The sequence below is a fragment of the Cardiocondyla obscurior genome, linkage group LG04, assembly GCF_019399895.1.
Source record: "Cardiocondyla obscurior isolate alpha-2009 linkage group LG04, Cobs3.1, whole genome shotgun sequence".
NCBI classification, from domain to species: Eukaryota; Metazoa; Arthropoda; class Insecta; order Hymenoptera; family Formicidae; genus Cardiocondyla; species Cardiocondyla obscurior.
The window spans coordinates 902189-924571 of NC_091867.1; the positions used below are offsets into that span (position 1 = coordinate 902189).

The following is a 22383-nucleotide window of genomic DNA, read 5'->3' on the forward strand; positions in this document are numbered from 1 at the left end:
TGCCTACATGCCTTTCTATCGCACTATTACGTGCATTGACTTTCTTGTTGTGGGCATCTTGACGGCATCGTTTTCATTATAATATGATAGTCGTGCAAATTGTATTAAATTAGCGTAAATTGCTCGTAATTATTTAATTCATTGAATTATAACAGCGTAAACGTTACAATTTATACGCGACAAATTTTGTAAATACACTACCTTCATATGCACAGACACACATCCATACACACATACACACAACGAAATTCTTTTCTAAGTAGCGGACATAATATTTTTCGAGGGTGCTCGTGAGCAATTTTGGAGAGAAGATACATTTGTACGAATTAGTATTTTTAATCGAAATATGACTTTCCATATTCAGCATACTCTTTGTTTTCTAATATAGATTGCTATCATTAAAGCTGCAATGTTCTCTGTCAAGTGAATATTACAAATAACTATAGAATTCTATTACGAATTTGTATTCTGAACCTCTACGGTTTTATCGTAATTATTATTTTTTTTTTTTTTTATCTCGACCAGTGCGTAATTTATTCGCTATCGAAGAATTGTATAAAGAGTACCATTTGTGTAATTTCCGAAGGTTAACTTAACACGTATAGCGATAAAGATATATCACTTTGCAATAGGACTTTATTTAAGGTGGAGCTCCGCTCCTTTCGATAAGAAAGCGATTTACTTGTTGCATATATTATCGTAGATGTATCTATGAATAAATCACTTGACGTCAAAGAAGCCGTTATCTAATTCTCGATAGTATTTTATACTTTTAAGTTTAATATCCGATTAGATTCTTGATACTGTTTCGTGTTTTATAAGATTGAGTTTACTTTTAGTGTCCGGCACCGTTTCTTTCATGCCCTTGTCTTGTTCTTTTCGCCGTTATACTTTTATTTTTACTAGAAGAAGCAAGACAACTGAGACAAGTTCAGATTAAACGAGTTCAGTTCGGTTCTTGTTCGCGCCACGGCGACCGAATACAGTGCGGTAAGCTAAACATCCTACAAATAATAATTGTATTAACGATCTGTGAATGTATTTATTAAATGGAATTGAGCGTTCCGCCTACACACCCACACACACACACACACACACACACACACACGTCCCGTATGCAGCCATGCAGCGGGGATCGCGTTTCGCGCGTTCTCGGCTACGTTCGGTCGACTAGCGCGATCTTTGGTCACTGGCGGCGTCGCTCGGCGTTCGCGCGCACAGTCGTGGCCGTGACTCCAAGTGCAACGGATGTGTCGTGTGCCTGACTCCAGTAAGGTGACTGCACGCATTATATTCTCTCACCGAAGCTGATCGCGCGCCGCGAGTCGTCGATCCCGCATCCGAGCACCGTCCGTCGACTCGCGCGAAGCACGCCGAGCGAGAAGAGAATCCCGTCCACGCCGTGTTCCATCGCACGTTACGCGCCGCAACATCGCGCCGTATCGCGACGTGCACCGTGAGACGCGAATCACCGGGCCGAGAAGGACGGAGAGAGTGCGAGAGGGAGTCTACCGAAGGGCGTGAGAGAGAAAGAGAGGGACCGGCTGCCGCGGCAGAGAGAAAGGCAAGGCGGAAGGATTACATATTCGGGCAACATGGCCACCTCGATCGACGACCGGCAGGAGCTGCTGGAGCAATTTCAAACGGTGAGTGTCATCGATACTTTGCGCTTCCGCCGGAATTTCGGCCCCGGGCCGGGACCCATCGCGTTCTCCGCCGAGACGGCCGGCTGTCGCGCGCGGTGTCTTATCGATCGCCGGTTTATCATCGTGGAAAGCCCACCCTCGTGTCCGAGCCGCGAGGCCGACGTCCCGCCGCGCCGCGCCGCGCCGGGTGTCGCCGCCCTGTCACTGCACCTCCCTGCGCAGTATACCTCCCACAGTATCAGGGCTGCGCTTGAAACATTGCCCAAGGGCTTGAACCCATGCAGCCTCCTCCTCGCTCGCTTAACGCCATTTAATAATCATTCGAACTCTCAATCGTGCACGGTTCCCTCCGAACGGAACGAAATGAAAATTGAGAGGGTGTTACCGTCATCTCGTAACTCCGACAAGCGTGCAAAAAAATAATTCGACATTCCCGGAGCACCTATATTCGTATTACCGCGATACACCCGAGCCACCTGACTCTCTCACGCATTTTACAATATCTCGATATTTTTATCAAAGTACCCCAGACTTGGTCTTGAAAACGTATAAAACTACCGCGAGATCTTCAATCTTTTGTCACGGATATTAGTAATAAGTAAAGCGTATCGCGTGCTTCCGCGAAATATCGATATCTCTCGACGTTCTGAATATCCGTAGGTTCCGAGGAAATATTTCCCCGACTCCGACCGTTTTTGCCGCAAGGTCGGAGGGAAAAAAAAAAGAAAAAAAACAAGAGAAACAGGTAACGCCCTCCGTTCGTTCCGATTATCGCGGTATGCGAGAACCGTTCAATAGGAAGTTAATATTAAGCGTCCCGAACCGGTCGGCCGCGTGATCGCGATCGCCAGGAACACCGGTGACCCGGTCACTTCTCGTTTCGGAGCCGGGCACGTGCACGCGAGCTGCGGATTAAGCGCGTTATTTATCTCGGCTCGTTACCATCGTTTTCACCCCCGTGTTTACCTCGCACTTATTATATTTGCCGACACCGAGTTTAACGTCGGCTCGTCGTCGCGAACGTTTTCACCGTGACGCTCCCGACTTAATTATTTAATAATGTTAACTAAATGGTAAAAGAAAAAGAAAAAAAACTTTTACATGCACGGGCTACTTACATATGTAAGGTGATAGGTTTAAATTTTTATTTTTGCCTTTGCGATATCATTCAGCATTGAATGATCGAAATGAAATTTTTAATCGCCGGTTCGATTTGCGGGTAGATACGTTATTTAATTCGCTTAGGTCCGCGCAGCCCGGCGCAGCGATTTGTAAAGCGGGTTTGATCGATGTACCACTTCTCTCGCCCACGGTTCTCCGGACCCGAGGCAGTTGAGCTAAATACAGAGTGCAGATGAAATATTTTCAAACATTGATAACGGCCCACGCGCCACTTGCTTATTCAATAATATTATTTCTTGCGCGCCGCTAACGATTGCAAGTGCAGAACGTGGTATTGATAATCGCGGGACAGCGATGTTACTTTATCGATGTTGTAAAATAACAAGACTGTGCAATATTTAATAACACGACGAATACACGTGTGAAAATTATTAAATAAAATTATTAAATAATTATTGATAGTCTAAAAAAAAAATAATAAAAAAAATAATAATACAGGCATTTTATTTTATTTAGGATGTATTTATTTCGTAAATTAATTAAAATTTAATACTAAGTTACTTTGCCAGAAATCGAGATCGGTCGGCGTTATTAAATTAAAAAAATTAATTAATAAGTAAAAAAAAAAGAACGAGTATAAAAGCCGCGTTTCTCAATCGCAGGAAAAATTATTTGCACGTGCGACGTCCTACCGACCGCCACGTGAATCCCGCGATATATTGACTCGATTACACTTCATTTCGCGTGTTGGCAAATTAGATAAGCCACAGGCCTGTTTGCCTCCGGCTTTTGGAAGTGCAATCAGCACTCGTTGCCGCGCGATTGCACTTTGCTCTCCGCGACAAGCCTTTCACGGTTGGTCGATCGGGTGTGAATGCGCCAGCAGCTCGTTTCCGAGATCGTTTTTCTGTCGCCTCCGCGATTCCGAACGTTTAAAAGGCGACCTGACTTTCGATATAATCCTCTACAGTTTGATATAATATCGAAAAATAATTAAATATTAAATATTTTATTTTCTTTTTCTTCTTATTTTTTTTTCTTTACTTCAAGATTATTTTTCTGCGCGCGCGACAATTTCTTTACGGAATTTTATAAAATCATTAATTAGAATTTACAGTTATCCGTTATTAATTTTTTTTTATTTTCTTCTTTGTACGATTAAGTAATAAAATTTCGAAAGCGTAACATGAAGGGTGTCTCTCGTAAACAATGGATTTACGCTGGCATGAGCGAGATAGTGCAATTACTCCCTTCCGCCAGTCATATCATTGAGAAAGTCTTCAATTATCTTATTGATCGCGTTACCGGTGTTGCGAGAGACGCAACCCCTTTTTACATCCTGCGTTGCGAAACTGCGAACGATGAGTAAGAGCTCCAAGGGCCACCCCTGGTGCCGCGCTGAATCATCGGGCACTTTAAAGTCCCGATAAAATATGCAACCTTCTCGGGGTAGCCCCAGATAGCTCCTTTTTGCGCGATAAGCACTCTTCGATAAGGCCAAATGGCTCATAACTATTCCTTTTATTGTACCTCATACGCGTTACTCGTCACGCCTAGATTTTTATTAGATTTTAATAACACTTTTATTATTATTATTACCCTTTAAAACTGACGGAATATTTTTACCTTACAGTCGGAAATTCGAGGCTCTAATCGTTCTGTGTTTATATATATTTTTTATTTTATTTTATCTTTATTCCGCAGTCCTCCTTCCTCAAATTGTATTTGTCACAAATATGCCAAGGCTTACTGTCGAACAATTGTTTCGAATAATAAATTAAAATCAAGCACTCGCGCTTCGTTCGTATTTCCTACGTGTCACTTGATTCTGGAATTTCAGATTTAATGTGCCCGGCTGAATTTTTTTCGTATCGTAGGGTTTAATCGACGTGGCAGTATGCGCAAAATCAGCGGATTTTTTTTAGCTTCCGAATAACGGCCAACGGAATAAAATTAAATTTGTTTCCTTTCCTTATTTTATTTTTTTTTTTTTTCTTTTTGTTTATTCCTAACGCATTGAAACATTTGCGTAATGTATAAAGAATGTAAGGGTTGCGTTATATGCATTGTACGGTATTGAGTTTGTTTCGTACATACCCTGGATCTGTAATGAGCTGCGCGTGCATGCAGAAAGATTACTTTGGAATAAATTCTGGAGCACGTGCTCGGTCGACCACCCGAAGCGCGCCATGTCGTCGCGTTGGCACGTGCCGTTCTTTTCTTATCCAGAAGCCGCACCGTTGGTCTTTCATAAAACCGGCGGGAGACTGACCTCAGAGAATAAAGTGGGATCTGGTTCATTCAATATGCGCGCGATTACAATGTAAAGTAAAAATATTACCGGCGTTTAATCGTTCCTCGCTTATTAAACTTAGAGGCTTTACGTATATCAGATTAGGTTATTAATTAATTTCGATATTTTTCTACATTTTCGTCATTTTTCAACACCTATTATTATTGATCTAATATACGACGATGAGAAACGGAGAAATAATTAAAAAAAAAAAATAGCTTTTCTTAATTAATAATTACATAGCAGTTACATTTAAAAAATGCCTGCAGTTAACACACATTTCACGCGTCGATTCTTAAAGATATCGTTAGACCAAGTAGTCGAGCTATAATCTATTTCATAGCTTTGCGAGCATGAAATTAATGCAGAATAATGTGCATGACATTTGCGTGAAAAAAAAAAAAAAATAATAATTTTCCGCGCCGCGAATTAAAGGTAACGTTAATTAGAATAATGTACAAGACTGGCGTGGGAAAGTATTTAGTTTAAAAATATTTTCAAGTATTAAATGCATTATTTAATAGAAATTTTAATAGTATTGTATTCGAAATGTTGCATAATTTTTTTTTTTAATTAACGATTTCGTAAGGTACGCGGATATTAAAAGTAATTGTAACAATTTACAAATAACATTTTATTTAATTTAATAACGTTATCATTATAACGTCGTGATAAACGTTATGTATCTATAAAAATGAATTAGCAAGTTGTTGTGACGTAACTTCTGCACCGATGGCTCTTCGATATCGAGATTTCATTCCGGCATATCTTCTGACTTTGATTCCGATTTTGATAATACGATTCGAGATAAGCAATTAATTCGCCTGCAATCGATTATAATACTTAATACAAAACAAATAATGTAACAATTATCTCGTAATATCTGCGTACGTATTGTACATACGACCTTCTTTTAAAACATTCTTCAAATTTTTACGACTCGTGTAAACAGGCGCGGCTGCCGTAAAGGCTGCCTCTCTTATCATTTACAGCTGACAATGCCTTTTACCTCGATTGTTGCTCAACCACATCGCTAATACGTAACAGTACGCGTACGATTGTTATGCAATTGCATGTCTCTAGAATAGTAAATGGACCGCGATCGACTGTTTAAAAGTGAGATTGTTACGCAACTATGCCTAGGTCGCGCAATGTCCGTGTTGCATATAATTTTCTCGCCCAGCTGCTCTCAATAATTGGCAATTTTAAAAATAATATAAACTAAAAATAGAAAATCCAGATAAAAGTAACGTAAAATGAAAAGGTAAAAAAAGAAATGATTATCTTTGTAATGTCTTTTCTTTTTAACGTCTAACAAATCTTTATTTCGATATTACATGTATTTTTTTTTTTTTTTATCTGCATTTAATACTCCTCGTGTAATTCACCACGGTTGTTTTCCATTTAGTCACGCATATGTAAATGTATAATGTTTTCTTTGTTCGCGGCTGGGCTCCATGGAAATGTAATCCGCGAGAAATTCCGTCTGAAGATGCGGCTAACGAGAACTCCATGAATGCGGTCGTTATGACGGGAAAACTTATCGCTCGGGCCCCTTCTTGCCAGTCCGCGAAAATTAATCTCTGAATTCTGTCCGCGATCCTTGTCGGCGGACGTCGCCTACGTCATCGGCGTGCTCGAGCCCTTTAAATGGCAAAAGCCGCCCAACAATAAGTAGCAGTCGGTACTTGATGATCGTATAAACTAACGTGAAATTGCGCTTTCCCCGTAAGGTGTAAGTGAAACAAGAAACGTACCGATTTATTCGCAGTGCAATTTACTAATCGCGTTCTCGAAGGAGGTATAAAAATGTGAAAAATGTAGCCGATTCCCTTCTCAGCTTCGGACAAAGCCGCGTCTCGATTCTCACGTAAGAATACCCGGGCGATATACGTACGTATGTTTATATCGCCGAGTGTGCATACGCGCGTTTCTTCCTTCGTCGGTTCGGTTCTCACGCTTAGCTCCTTAATTACGCCATGTAATTATAATTAATCCTTTCTCAGCGACGCGGCGAAGTTCCGTACTCCAGATAAGACGAAACGCGATGAAACGAGCCGTTTTCAGTTGAGCGCGGAATCTTTGCGGGAACCAATCTCATAAAGCTGAACTTAGATAAATCTTGCACGACAATTGTTTCTGCTGCAATTTGTAAACATAGTATTATAATTTATATTTGAATGCGCAAGCGATACGATTAAATTTACTGGTCTGTGCTGCAAAAAAAAAAAAAAAAAATTGACGGGAGATCACCTAATCGCGTAATCGTAAATAGTTGTCTTCTCGTGACACTAATGGGAACCGGGATATCAGGGTGATTACCCCTTAAGGGTAAATGAGGTATCACGAATTGATGAGTCAGGCAACGGATATATCTTCTTGCGGGACTTAGGTCATAGTGGCTAATAAGTTCGCTCGAGTTAGCGATCCCGCAGCGTGACATCGTCGAGCATCGTTGTGTTTTAAACATTTTAATCCGTCAATCGTGCGCCAGTCCCGTTTTGTTTGCTTATTTTATTTTATTATTATTAATTTTTTTTTTTCTTTTTTGTACCGCCTATCACGATTGAAATTCAGTCCTTCTTTTCACGTCAGCGAACAAAGAGATGAACCGAGCACGCATTGAAAGGAAAACGGTCTTTTTTCCTGTCCAAGTATCGCGTAGTTCATTGCGTCCCATCCTTTAAATGTAAAGCTGCATTACGGGCCCGTTTGTCGCGAGACAATGCTGCGAATTATAAATATACATGGTACCGAGCGCGCGTATCTGCAGATGAGAAACAAAGGGATAGAAAATAATTAAGTTCTCACGTTACTTTTCTAACTGCGCATTCGCTGTTCCGTACAATACCGTTAATTTAATCATGCGAAACACACGCGCCGGTATGCTAATTGCTCTCATCGGCGCGGCTTGACTTTTCATTAATCCCGCGGTGCTAGACGACATTGGAAAATCCTGGGGATAGAATAAGGCCGCGTAATTCCTCGTTCGCTGGCAGTTAAAAAGATTAGATTTAACTTAATACACGGGGTACTTTCCTTACCGCGGCCTGAAATCTTATTTATACGCATCCGCTCGTCCATCGTTCTGCACGTTATCGTCGGTCGTTATGTCATTTTCTCGGCAACAATTATCAGTACGCCGTCGATGGCAATAGTCGCGGTTTAACCGCGAACATGAGTCCTTCGAATACCGCGAGTAACGTTTCACCAGCTCGATCTTTTTCTTTCCGTAGAGATTACGCACGCAGCAAGGAAACTGTCTAACGGTATACAAAATATTAAATTACTCGTGATAAAGGAGCAAAATTATTATTTGAGCGCAGAAACGGCGAAGCGATATCGCGCGTGGAATATAAATTCGTCGAGAAAACACGGCTGATACGAATAAAATATTTTATGCAGTCGTCGATGATTAATCACGGCGCCGGGTCGCTCATGACCGTTCGGGAAGTCGAGATTGATAACGTCGGGAGGAGCTCGCGATTATGGAAAAAACGCCGAGCTATCGATCCGGTTTGAGAATAGGCGAGTGACATGAGTCATACAGTCGGAACTCGCGAATGTTTGATTTGACGTCACCGGCTTATTACATTTAGAATCAATGACTCATTAGGCGATCGTGCCGATTTCACTTCCGCGACTTTCGTAACGCGAGTACCTTAGCTTTGTCCTAGATTCACGTTTGGAGTTGCTCGTCCAACTTTTTTTTTTTTTTTTGTTCACGTTTTCTACGCCTGTGAAGTTGATTTCTTATTTCGTGATAAAGTATTAGGACGTTTCGCGATAAGCCTCGTCAAGGGGCTACCGGATCTAATTTTTTTTTTCCGAATTTCGCAAAATAAGAGACGTCTAACTTTGCAGACGTCCGTTTTCTCTATTACACAATACGTAATGCATCAACGTTATGCGCAATAACCGTTTTGATACGCTTTTTGATTTTGTAAAGACGAAAAGGAAATTATTCAAAAGTCATCTTTACTTCGTTTCTTCTCGGGTTTTTTTTTTTTTCTTCTCTTGTTGAAGATGAGCTGTTCTTGGAACGTATTTTTAACGAATGTAAAGCATCAAGGGCACAGATCGAACGAGGTTAAATTAAAGAAATTGTATAATATTGTTTCGACGAAACAATGACATATTTTATTCTGTTTTTTTTTTTTGATTGAGTGTTTGATGATTAAACACGTAAACATGCATGATTAAACATCAGATAATTAAATGTAAAATACTTTGCATCGGGCTGCTGTTCGCTTTTAAATACGGATGAATAATACACAATAAAGAAAATTGTTGGTCAAGACCTCCGTTCAAGGTTCGTGAATCATTGTTCACAAATTATGTCGCGCGATGTACACGTATTTCCGTAATGATTCGCAATCTTCTGCAAGTGAGGAAATTAGTGACACTCGCACGTACGCGATTTTGAATCATCGAAAAAAAACTTACCGTGGCCATCGGCCTACGTCGATCATCGATTTTAAGAAACGGTGTTGCGTAAAAGAAAAAAAAAAAAAAGAATAATTCATCAATGATATCGTGATTCATGAAAGAAATAACGTAACGGCATAAATTCTCTGAATTATATTTTTATAAAAATTACATTGAGCGACGATTTCTTTTATTTTGCCGCAATTTAAATATTTATCGAATTTTACTTGTCGCTATATTGACGAGATACTTTTACGCTTAGGTACATTTCTTGTATCTTTATTACTCCCGCGATCTAATTACGCGCCGGGGTGAGAAATCTTAGACGCAGAGTTAGTAAACATCCCGGCGCACGTGGGTCAATTTATTCGTCATGACGTGCGAGTAGGCCATTCGCACAATGTGCGCTCGTCGTTAACCCCGACATCGTATCAGGTCTCGCTTTTGCACATGCAAATCGCAATGCAATTGAGTCAAACCGTGTCGCGAATCGAGCGGCATAATATAACAAACGCCAGAGCAAGATATGACTTTCTTTCTATTCTATAAAATCGGACTATCGCGACTGATACTTATCGACTTGCGTGAAACTTGCAACAGCGATAATAACAGGGTGTATACATATAACGAGCGTGTGTACTCATTGACATCAAAAGTTTCCCTGATCGCAATGACACCTCCGATGACCCTTGCTCCTAAAAAGTTATTCACTACGGTTGTGTCAGCGTAGTGGTTGACTCACGATATCGCTGCATCCTGTAGTATATCTGGTTTCCGTTTCAAAGATTTCGCCACGAGAGTATACTACGTGTAAAGGTTCAACTTTTTTAAAAATAGAAATTTGCACATAATTAGTCAAATATTAATTTTTTTTAATTAAAAAAAATATTGAAAGGATATGTAAAGATAATGAACGGTAGCGTTGTATAAATTAGGACGAACGCGTTTTAATTTTGGCGGTGCGAGATCGCTTTTGAAATATCTCGTATGCAAATACGTTCGTGGGGTCATCGAAAGTTACGAGAGCGCATCTTTCGAGCCTTCGAGCCGTTCAATTATCACCACTTGAGCTAACATTGAAGCGCCTTGTATGAACTTTTTACTACTCCCTAGTGGCGCCCATCAACCGGCTGGAGCTTCCAGCACCGTGTAATTTATTCACCCAGCGTGGCATTACTCGCGGATCTGACGTATCTTAATAGCGTGCACGGCTGGAAATTACAAAGCCTCTAAAAGAGGACGATCTATCGCGACATAATTTCCTCACCGATTTGTTTACCTTTTAATTATTCCTAGGATACGTAAAACAAGGAATATATCGAATCGTACTTACGTTGCGTGGCTTTTTAAAGATGCTTTTTTTTTTTTTTATTTGGTATCTCAAATCGGTGTTCAATTTTTTCGGCAACTGTATGCATATGTTAATTTACAACGGGGGCGACAAGCGTGGGTAGCCTTTTGAAATTGCGACAGCGATGATGGTATCGAAAAAGTATTGCGATCAAGGCCAATGTCATGAAGTCATAGCAGAATAATCTCTTGCCTCTCAATGTCAGATATCGTTAAGAAAAATTTCATTGTGCGAAATAATTATTAAAATTTGAAGTTTTAGGGCAATTGTTAATTAAAAAAAGCATTGCGAGTAATCTGTTGATAATTACGTTTGATTGTGTCACATTTATTTTTTGTGAGGGGACGAGGAAAGCAGGTGCAAATTTATTTAAATGTATTTTGCAATCCTGCTGCTTATCGATTATAATCTGTTATTATTTTTACACGGTGTAATAATCCGCATCTCGAATTCAATGTGCACACGTAGGAGGAATCTCGCGATGACGTACCGGTAGGATTACCTTGGAAGCAAGAAAATCGAATATCCGATTGCGAGACGTTCGCAGAATTGCATTTACTCGTCACGGTCGTATGGCTCATTTTTAAACATGTGCGTCCAAGAAACGTGCGCGAATTCGTAGATTTAATCGTGATTTTACAAAGTCGTAACCGTTTGAATTTTTTTTCTCCCGTGCCCTTATTAAATTTCCCGTCTTCGTCGCGTTCTCGTGAGCAGGATGGTAACGGTCATCCGAATAATCCGCCCGAGGATTATGCGCTATTGTTATTACGGCACATTAAGGCCAATATTATAACTCGTTTTCCCCGGGTGTTGGTATAATAAACGTGGGCACTCGTCCTAATCTCGTGATTGTCTATTAACGCATCGCGCCTGCCTGCTGATTCCTCTTTTCTCTTTGCGTGGTAATTTAATCGTGATTTCCGCGGATGAATGCGGGATGGGGACAGGGTGTAATGCGATGCTGAACGGAAACCAGTTCTCAGGATATAAGAGGGAAAAAGATAGAAAGAGGAGTCTGACCCCGGAGGAGTATGTTCTTGGTTCTACAGGGTGTCTTGTAATCTGTCGTTTCAAATAATAGAGCGTGCAATTTTTTTTTTTTTTTGTCTCTTTTTTTCCTCCCACGAGCTTTATTCAGATAATTATATTCCGGAAGAGCGCTCTGAATCAAGTACTGGATTTTCAATTAAATGTTATAAGAAAAATCTGTTTAAATTCAACCAGCTGTTCGGCAGTCATCGGGCGAGGTAAAAAAAAATTTTTTGCATTGATACAGAATGTCGTATACATATTTCTGTGAATGATACGCGGAGTTATTTTTACGTTCTCGATAAGAGAATATGATGAGCAAGGGTGCTGAAGAGACTCATTTATCATAAATCAGTTTTTATTTAGTTTATTTTATTTTATTTCTTTTTTTTTTTGTTATACATTATCAAATGTCTTTAATACTTTGTTTTGATTTTTACCTATGCATTAAGATAAAAAATTTATTTGCAACACCACTAGAGCTGTTGTAACGCGTATCGATTCATTGAGAAGGAGAGGCAAAATTATCGTACGCGTCGCGAGATAACGTTGTTATACGAACGTGGGCCAAACTTCTTCAACCTGGTACTCCAACGATGGCAGGTGTGTGCACTTTAATGTGGTGTATACATCTTATACATATGTGCCAGCTGCTTGAAACTATACGTTGTACACATGTTTGCTTGAAAGCATACCCGTGAACTGACGGAAAAAGCGAAAGAAACGTTATTACAAAATATATATACATATATTTATACTTATTAATGATAATGATAAATTTATTAACGATTAGATTTCCTTGATTAAATAATTTCTCAAGGAAAATATGCTCGTTTACGTTTAAGTGTTCATTTGCGGTAAATTGTTCTAGATTCACTCGATATGATATGTATGCGATGATAAATCATTTTTTTTTTTTTATTTCATTATCTCTGCGGTTTTACACGCACTTGATAAAATGGTTAAAAAGAGGATTTTTCTTCGAAACGGAACAGCGCGCGTTTGCGCTCAACCGATTTTCGTTCGCTGGTCCTTTTATAAATTCCACCGCGATGATAAGCGCGAGATGCGCATCGGTCTCCCGGCGATGCGTCCGCAAATTGCACGGCGATCATAATTCGTCGGGAAAACAACACGATGACGGTAAGCACATATGTTTTCGCGGGGGAAACGTGCGGTTAGCGGACTCTTACTCTCTTTTTCATCACCTTCTTCATCGAGTCTCTCGCTCACGACTGACGGCACGTCCGTTATGCATACGGAAAAACTTAAAAGAAGCAACCTTTCCCGCGTTCCACATTTCGCATGCTCCCACGACGAAGTGAAAGACGATTTATGAGAAAATGAAAAACGTGATCCACTACATATCGACGTAAAGGGGAACGTATCACGCTTCTTATCCTTTTATTCAATTTTCATTACAGATATAGGCCGTGTCTTAATATAAATATAAAAGAATATTAAAAATTCTGCAGGTATTATCTATTAAATATTAATGCACACGTGTAGCTGAAACGTACTTTGATAAGCGTACATAAAATATAGATAACGTATTCTATTTGCATTTTGTCACAAACTATCGTTAAAATTGTTATCGCACATTTTTAGTCATTTCACAAAAATATTTAATAGAGACTCGAAATAAAGATCAATTATTTAATTGTATTATCAGCGAGTACTATGCGCTTGTAATTATGCACTGGCAAATTAACAAATACTTAAAGAAAATTGTGGACTTTTGCCTTGAGAGCACGTACCGTTAAAAGAACGTTGCGAAAGTTTTCCCAAGTTCTCGGATATATTTTGTTTCTAATTGATTTAGACATTCCGATAAGATCGCGATAACATTTTTTAATTTTATTGTTATCGCAACCGATTGATGCTTCTGGGGAAATTTTATTTGATTTTTTTAATTTTACTCCCACTTGATTGCATGATCGATAAAGATTGATAAACCGTCGATCGAGCTTCAGTACGTCCTAGCGTGTCGTGATAGTTGAGTCTAGGAGAAGCTTCTCTTTTCTCGATATGGAAATCTCCGACATAGAGAGATGGGACTCTGTGCAGGAATACTTTAAGGATTTTCAACAACTATTTGAGTTCGTGAGTGCACTCAACCTTTGGTTTGTTAGGTTTCTTGAACGAACATTCTAACGCGCCTTCAATAAATTTCATGTGGCAGCGGACGTTGCTGGAAAGAATTTGATTATTTTAAAACTTTTCTCGTGCAACATAAATTTTCTTTAAAAAAAAGAAACAAAAACGACATCGCGTTTTAGACATATTTCACAAAATTCTAATTAACTGATAGCATGTTCTCGATGATATTTTTTAAGTGGAAGTTTTTTAAGAAAAATATTGTCGATTAACTCCGTTAGCGAGTGCATTTTTTAAAGAAATTACACCACTTACGCGACCGTTCATGTCGTTACCGTATGCCCATTGTTCTTGGGGAAAAAAAATTCCGACGTCCACGATGCATAGATATACTTGCGGATCTTCTAGCGGAAATTTTCATGGCCTGAATTTCTTTAGCGCTAACCCTTGCGATTTTGCGAGAATCGTACATGCATTTCTTGCACAACCCGTTTCTGATGTGATTTTAACGGTAAACGTATAATCGTGTAGAACCTAATTAAAATGATATCTTGCAACCGTCCATTTTCCATCATTCATTACTTTTATAGTATAATCTCAATTTAAATTAATTTTAATAACACAAATTATAAAATAATAAATGTGTATCAAGTTACTTTGGATGTAATTCATAAGTCAACATGAATTATACTACTTTTATTTCTTTCTCTTTCGACTTCCCACGAAAGAACCGAAATAAGTGAACAAATTTACAACGTTTTCTATATTTATCACGTTAAAAACTTTAAATACAGTAAAATCTCAATCACTTTAGTATAATTATACGTTATCGCGAGGCTTTGCGAAATTTATTAATTTTTTTTATGAGTATTAATCGTTAAAATGTATTTTATTATATCCTCAACATGTATGCAATTATTCTGTTTTTATAGATAAATGTTTTTTTTTTTTTTTGTGAAAATCTGGTTTTATAGAAAAGCTACTGCTATGTTGTACAATGTTATCAGACATGGTGTGCCAAGTTTAATTTATCTGATATTATCTTCCTACTCAGTAGCCAAATGAAAAATTGATATTAAACGAAGATAAAAGAAAAATTCTTATCTCGTTTATAAATCATTCGATATCAAGGTTGAAAAAAATTTCTCACCTATAAGAGAAGAATAAATTGTTTTTCACGGTTTCGAAAATATGCGTGTTATAATATATATTATCGATTTTTCGATAAATGGCTAACAAAATTTTTTTTCCTTGGACAGATTGATGCGAATGGCGATGGCTTTATCAACGTTACCGAATTACGGAACGCTTTAGACGTTTGCGGGTTCAAAATGCCGGGTTACAAGGTGCGTCAGATGATCGAGGAATACGATGATAAGCAGCGGCTGAAACACAAAGGCCGGCTTTCCTTCGAGGAGTTCGAGAAGCTCTGCAAAGAACTCAAGGCCAACGAACTAGGTTCTACGTTTAAACAAGTCGTGTCAAAGAAAGAGAACCTTGAGACTCTGGGTGGAATTTCCGAGGCGTCTAGCGAAGGAACCACGCACTCCGTCAGGCTCGAGGAACAACTGGCGTTCAGCGATTGGATAAATACCAATCTGTCGCACGATCCCGACTTAAAGCACCTGCTGCCCATCGATTCCGAGGGAAAATCACTTTACGACAAATTTAAAGACGGAATATTGCTCTGGTATAAACATTTTTATGCATTTCCATAATATCCTTTTTGATTATTACTTATGACGTTAATGCTATTAAAACACATATGTACCTATACTATATTTATTAAATGTTAATTAGTAATTTTATTTTTTAATGTAAGATATAGCTATTTAAAAAGCATCCATAAGCTTTTATTTATTTCTACATATATAATAACGTCCGAGTTTTATTAATCTGTTTAATTTTAGTTTATCTCCTTTGATACGTAACTTTTAAGTTAATTAATTTATTGCATTTGTTTTTCAGTAAAATAATCAATCACTCTTGTCCGGATACTATCGACGAACGTGCGATCAACAAGAAAAATTTGACGCTGTACAAAAAACACGAGAACTTAACGCTTGCACTGACCTCGGCCCAAGCTATAGGCTGCAATATTATTAACATTGACGCCCATGATCTGATTAAAGGTTCGCCACATTTAGTGCTGGGTTTGCTCTGGCAAATTATTCGAATTGGTCTGTTTAACCAGATTACTCTTGAAAATTGTCCTGGTTTAACCGCTCTTCTACAGAATCAAGAACGAATCGAAGATCTGTTGAAGCTATCCCCGGAATCTATTCTTCTCAGATGGGTAAACCATCACTTAGAGAATGCTGGTATAGCTAGACGGTGCAACAATTTCCAGTCCGATATCACAGACTCTGAGATTTACACATATCTCATAAAACAGATTGCACCCAACACAGCTAACGTTACCTTGGAAGCTTTGATGGAGCCGAATCACATGTCTAGAGCGGAGATCATGCTTCAACAAGCCGCCAAACTGGGATGTCGCAGCTTTGTGACGCCTAGCGACGTCGTGAACGGTATTTACAAGCTCAACTTGGCCTTTGTCGCCAATATGTTTAATAATTATCCTGGATTAGTCAAGCCGGTGAGGCATATCGAAGGTTTAGATGCATTAGAATCTGTAGAGGAAACACGGGAAGAAAAAACTTACAGAAATTGGATGAACTCGATGGGCGTAACACCATATGTCAACTGGCTATACTCAGATCTTACCGATGGTTTGGTGATCTTTCAATTGTACGATATTATTAAGCCGGGCACTGTTAATTGGAATAAAGTACACAAAAAGTTTACAAAACTTCGAAAATTTATGGAGAAGCTAGAGAATTGCAACTATGCCGTTGAGCTAGGAAAGCAAATGAACTACTCGCTTGTGGGAATTGCCGGACAAGATATCAATGAAGGGAATGCGACTTTGACGTTGGCCCTGATATGGCAATTGATGAGGTCATACACGTTGTCGATTTTAACATCTCTGGCAGGTACCCAGGGAAGTACCCTGGTGGATAAAGAAATTATTCATTGGGTAAACTCGAAACTTCAAGCGGCTGGAAAGACCAGTGTTCTCAAGACATTCCAGGATCAAGCACTATCGGATGGCAAAGTTGTCCTTGATCTCATTGACGCCATCAAGCCTGGCTCGGTTAACTACGATCTTGTTAAGGAAGGCGAAAATGATAATGTAAGATTTTCCCTTATTTCTTATTGTTTTTAAAGCTCGTATATTCTCAGTGAATGTCGGAGTTAATTCGATTTATATTGCAATAACTATTTTTATGAATGATCGATCGCGCCATACTTACGTCAGGCTTATATGCTCACGTTATTCACATATCATCGAACTCTGAAATCTTATTTGATAATACAAATTAATTAAACATTGTAAAATAACAGTTTGGTTAAAATGCAAATCAAATTTTAATGTTGTTAAAAATTTTTTTTTAAAACTTTTCTATAATAGTGAATAAGCTAAACTATACTAAATATCTGACGCACTTGTTCTTATCAATTATTCAATATATTCAAATCGTTTATACCCGCAAATTATTTCTCTTTCCTTTAGTCATTAAATATTTATCTGTATACCCGCAGGTGGTGTCAACCCATATTTGTAATTAAATGATTAACAAGTTTCTAAAAACTTTCTTTATACATATATCGCTTGTGGAAATTCTTAAGTGAAAAGCAACCGCTTACACGAAAATGTGGAACATCCTAATTTAAATGGATCGATTCGTTTTAGCATTCCGTTGTTCGCGCGACTAATCGATGACTCCTGCTCTTTTTCGTTGCACAGGATCGCTTGGATAATGCAAAGTACGCAATATCGTTGGCGCGAAAGTGCGGTGCACGTATCTATGCACTGCCAGAAGACATCACCCAAGTGAAGCCGAGGATGTTGATGACTGTATTCGCTTGTCTGATGGCAATGGACTACATCCCGAATATGGACTCGGTAAAAAATCAACAGAACAACATTAATAACGGTCAATAATATCGGCATCATTTCGTCTTCGCATTGTTTTATCTACACACGTGCCGTTTATCTTTTGTACACAAGAACTTTTGATCGAAATACGCCGCTACACGCTTCTTCCATAAGCGTAATATTTGTATATACATATATTAAGTTTATTTGTTTTTGAAGAGAATATTAAGGATTAAAGACTACCGCTAAGAATTCATATGACGAGAAGGAGAACTCCTTTGAAATCCCGACGAGTTATGTATAATTTCAACTCTGTCTTTTTTTTATCTTTGTCAGCGAGAAAGTGCTATCATGTTTAAAACAAGCAAAGATATATTGTCACGAATAACAGTGACTCGTTTCAAAATTATTTATTCTGAACATTTTTGTAATAAATGCGACTGATAATCGTGTCTTACTATGTAAAGTGGAATTCTCCTTCTCCATTACTTATGTAAGCATATCACTCGTTTTCACAACTACTTAATCACGCCAGATTTGTATAAATCGATTTTATATCAAGTGAAATAAACAAATAGAAAACACGCTAGGAGAACATAGAAAAGTATTCAAAGTGCATACTTAAATATATTTTGAATATAGTGGGTATGCCGGAATTAATTTTAACATTCCTTTGGAAAAAGAAATTTAATTTCTGCTAGCAAGATTGATTATTGCATTTAGAAAATTGTAATTATAATATACACAGAGAGTGTTTCTTCGTAGGCAAAAAGATTTGCTTTTGATTTGCCAAGAAATTAACACTCAAATTACAGAGTATAGTCATATAAATATATACTTAACACGACGTATACATACTGTTATAGTATAGTAGTTATAGAATAATAGCGAGATTGATTGTGCTTGTCGATTTATTGATTGAAAATTGTACGATACGTTGCAATTAGCGAATGTCCGATCCAAGATTCGAATAACTACTTTTCTATCGGAAGATCGAACGACGTCTTTTCTTTGAAATTTGAAAGATGACTCGTTTGAGAAGACGATGTCGTTCTGTGATTGACGGTTTTACGCCTAATTCTTGTGATCTAGCGTGTTTACTTCAAATACGATTTATTTCTCGCACGCCGTTTAATTAACATTTCAATTTATACACATACGTATTTGATAATTTAGATGTAAAAAATTTGTGATTTATTTAAACACTTATTTTACACGCTCTCAGTGAGTCACGGTGTTTATTAGAGGATCATAATGGTCTAAAGCTTTTTTGCTAAATGTTTTTGTATCCAGCATAACTTACAATGACTGTACAAACTACATTCCTTATATTTCCTTACATGTGTATTACGCGAATGTCAATAACTTTTTATACATTTTATCCGGTTCTAAACAATAATTAATTCCTGAAGTAGGAAGAAAGAGGCCTTTTGATAGTTCATTCATGAAATCAGCTCTCTCTCATTAACGCGACAATAGTTTCCACGCCATTAACATATTTGACATATTTAAAAAATGTCTACGATTGATCGTGTACTTTGTAAACAGGCGAATGAATAATAATTGTGTTAAATTGACGCACAAAATTAATTGTAATCGTGCCATTATACCGAAATCATATAAAGAATTGAAACGTACGTACTTATGAATCGAAAGATGGATACTCACACAATATCCGCAATTTCTATCTGTAAGTGGAAAAGTTAAAAAGAACGTAATAATTTATCTCGACTTTGCGAATACTTTGCGTATTTTTGCAACGGTGTTTCATACACGTACTGTATATACGTATATATAGATTGGCGAATTTTTTTAGAAAATATAAATCAATTTATAATTAAGCGAAGAATTAATTGCAAACGATAAACTGAAGTAATTACAGGTTTTTTATTTTTTTTTTATTTTTTTTTATTTATATAAATATTTTGAGACAGTCTATTATATTGCATGTAATTAATTTTTGTGTATTAAATTTTAAAAATCACTGCAAGGAATATTAAAAAAATTTAGTATGCTTCATGCATTTACTGCGATTATGTAGTCATTAACTTAAAATACGATGGATCAGTTGTCCAAAAGAACGTTAAACGTAATTAGTAGATGTGAAAAATTATCTACGATAAATTAAGTGCAATGCATATTATATCACGATTTACGATAAATATATTTCTATTACGTCTTCAAACTTATTTTTTAATGAATATTAAAATCTTAATATTATTAATATTCATTAATATCGAAATTGCATTATTATTCTAAGAGGAAACAAAGTAAATGCATGTGAACACACACACGTACACATATGGTTATAATATATATGACATGTGGAAAAAATTGGTCCAAAATAGGACTAAAGCCAAAAAATAAAATTCAATGTGACGCAGATTTAAATAATATTCGTATTAATAGATGCGATCACAAAATATAAAATTTCTCAAGGGCCATTTGCAATTCGACTAATTAGCATTAAATGTCGCAATCATTGAATAACTCTCAAGTAACGACGATCATTGTATACATATACATTTCATATTTAGCATATACCCGCGCATACACACAATACATGCACATTCCGTTTTGTGTGTGTACGTAAAAATGCGTCCATCGTTCTAATTAAATATAATTTAATGTATACGTAATTTAAATAAAATAAATTTACTATACAATTTTATTTTAGATTATAAATGTTAATACAATAATGCGTAAATTTAAAACAGTAATTATAGAAGCATGTTTGGTCTAAATAACTTTTTCCATATATTATGCTTGCGTATACGTTATATATTATTTTTATATATTAAATTTTACTAAAATTATTTATTCTATGTTTCTCTATACAAATTTTATAGCTAGATATATGTATATTTTAGATTATTTCGTTCATGTATAACTATTACATCTTTAATCGATATTAATATAATTAGTACTAGAAAGACTTATTATATCATCATTGGCAATTAGCCCTGTCTTGGCTGGTTTAACGATCGCAGGCAGTTCACTCGAGGCAGATTGTACATCTTTCAAAGTTATTTTTGTATTTTCAATTATGTTATATATTTTATTGCTCGTAATCGATATTCCCTTCCTTAACGTAGACGAACTGAAACTCGTTTCACTGAGTTCCATCTGACTAACCATATTTTCCTAAAAAAATTATATAAATTAAAAGTAATTTTCAATTAAGATAATCAACGGACTATTTACAATATTATTAAATAATTAATCGGCAACTTACCAATTCCGCTTCCACGTACTCGGAGACCACCGTGTCGCCGTATTTGCGAAAGTAGTGCTCTGCGTAGTAGTCGCAGTGATTGAGATGCGTTACTTTGTAGATAACGAGATTTTCATTGGGCGTCAGATGTAATTTCGGTGGTATTGCCTTCAGTCGGAAGCGATAAGGGAGCTCTGTCTTCGCATTTTCAGTCGTGGAACGATGGAACACGTGGAAAGTAACGTTACATCTGCCTATAGTGGACGTGGCTGTACTGTCGAATGTGCCATCCTCGATGTCATCGAAATCGTCGCCGACGTGCAACAACTCGATTATTACCTTTAAAAGATTAATGTCGTAGGGCCGAGTCATTTTGCTCATGACGATACTTTCGATGCCGTCTTCGTTAAAGATCAGGTCAAAGGGTGCGTCGGTGATCTTCGCTCTTGTGTCCATAGCATCTTGCAGATCTTCCTTTTCGTTGGCCGTACCAAAAGTAGCACCATCAACGTATCTCAGTCTGCAAGTCAGAGTATTTTTCTCCTTCGAAATACAGTGTAAGTGATGAGTAGCATGAATACCGGATGGCTCACCACACATCAAAACGTCATAGGGACACTGCGGTATTCTCGTCAAATTAATATTAACGGCGAAAATGTATTCGGGTCCATGTACTTCATATTGCTTGTACTCGGTGGGAAGCTGCGCAGCTAATAGAAAAAAAAATTAACATTTTTACATAAGTCTCAGTGTTGGATCGTTATTAAAAAAATCAAATATGAAAGAAACGTAACTTTGAATGATATATCTTACAGGTAAAGCTCACCTAAAAAGAATGGTATAAACGTTGCGGCAATCATTTTATCGTGCACAAACTACGGTTTGACAATTTTCTTGATCTTGAAACTCTTCTTGCGTTAGCTTATATACCGCTTTTACGTTGTTAAGATCGTTTTTATTAGGTAATTTATTCTAATTTACTCGACGTATCAGAGCTAATTGTTAGATGACTTCTTGAGAAAGTGACGCACACGCTTTGACCTCTACAAATTTTCCACAATTACATATTTCCTGAAACAAAGATTTTCTATGTTACACACGTAATCTGTCTGTTCAATATTGATTTTTTTTTTTTTTACGTGCAATCAGTTGAGCAGCGACAGCCTTTCTCGGCACCGATATCTCTCGATTATTTCTTTATTGTTATTCAAAAATGCATTAACAATTGCATAAATAATACTTAAACCTCAATTACAA

At 37.4% G+C, this 22383-nt stretch overlaps 2 protein-coding genes across 3 annotated transcripts; one reads left to right on the forward strand and one right to left on the reverse strand.

Annotated features, from left to right (window-relative positions):
* The first annotated feature begins 1155 nt into the window (after nucleotides 1-1155).
* Fim (plastin-2 Fim) lies at nucleotides 1156-19935 on the forward strand. Of its 2 annotated transcripts, none has more exons than XM_070655845.1 (4): nucleotides 1156-1646; nucleotides 15229-15659; nucleotides 15938-17165; nucleotides 17781-19935. In XM_070655845.1, the coding sequence occupies exons 1-4, from the start codon at nucleotides 1596-1598 to the stop codon at nucleotides 17976-17978; spliced, it is 1908 nt and encodes a 635-aa protein (XP_070511946.1). In that variant the 5' UTR covers nucleotides 1156-1595; the 3' UTR covers nucleotides 17979-19935. The 2 variants fall into 2 exon arrangements, with proteins under 2 accessions (XP_070511946.1, XP_070511945.1); XM_070655844.1 differs by lacking the exon at nucleotides 1156-1646 and adding an exon at nucleotides 13819-13975.
* On the reverse strand, nucleotides 19796-22184 carry LOC139102150 (uncharacterized). Its single transcript, XM_070655864.1, has 3 exons — nucleotides 21953-22184; nucleotides 21148-21836; nucleotides 19796-21056 (listed from the first exon to the last, which is right to left on the reverse strand). Exons 1-3 carry the CDS (start codon nucleotides 21984-21986, stop codon nucleotides 20814-20816), a joined length of 966 nt encoding a protein of 321 aa, XP_070511965.1. The 5' UTR covers nucleotides 21987-22184; the 3' UTR covers nucleotides 19796-20813.
* Nucleotides 22185-22383: the final 199 nt, after the last annotated feature.

Coding starts and splice junctions, on each gene's coding strand:
- Fim (XM_070655844.1), top strand. CDS start 13,901: ATGGAAATCTCCGACATAGAGAGATGGGACTCTGTGCAGGAATACTTT. Junction 15,660..15,937: donor AAAGACGGAATATTGCTCTG/GTATAAACATTT, acceptor TTTGTTTTTCAG/TAAAATAATCAATCACTCTT. Junction 17,166..17,780: donor AGGAAGGCGAAAATGATAAT/GTAAGATTTTCC, acceptor TTCGTTGCACAG/GATCGCTTGGATAATGCAAA.
- LOC139102150 (XM_070655864.1), bottom strand. CDS start 21,986: ATGATTGCCGCAACGTTTATACCATTCTTTTTAG. Junction 21,837..21,952: donor GTTTATACCATTCTTTTTAG/GTGAGCTTTACC, acceptor TTTTTCTATTAG/CTGCGCAGCTTCCCACCGAG. Junction 21,057..21,147: donor AGTACGTGGAAGCGGAATTG/GTAAGTTGCCGA, acceptor TAATTTTTTTAG/GAAAATATGGTTAGTCAGAT.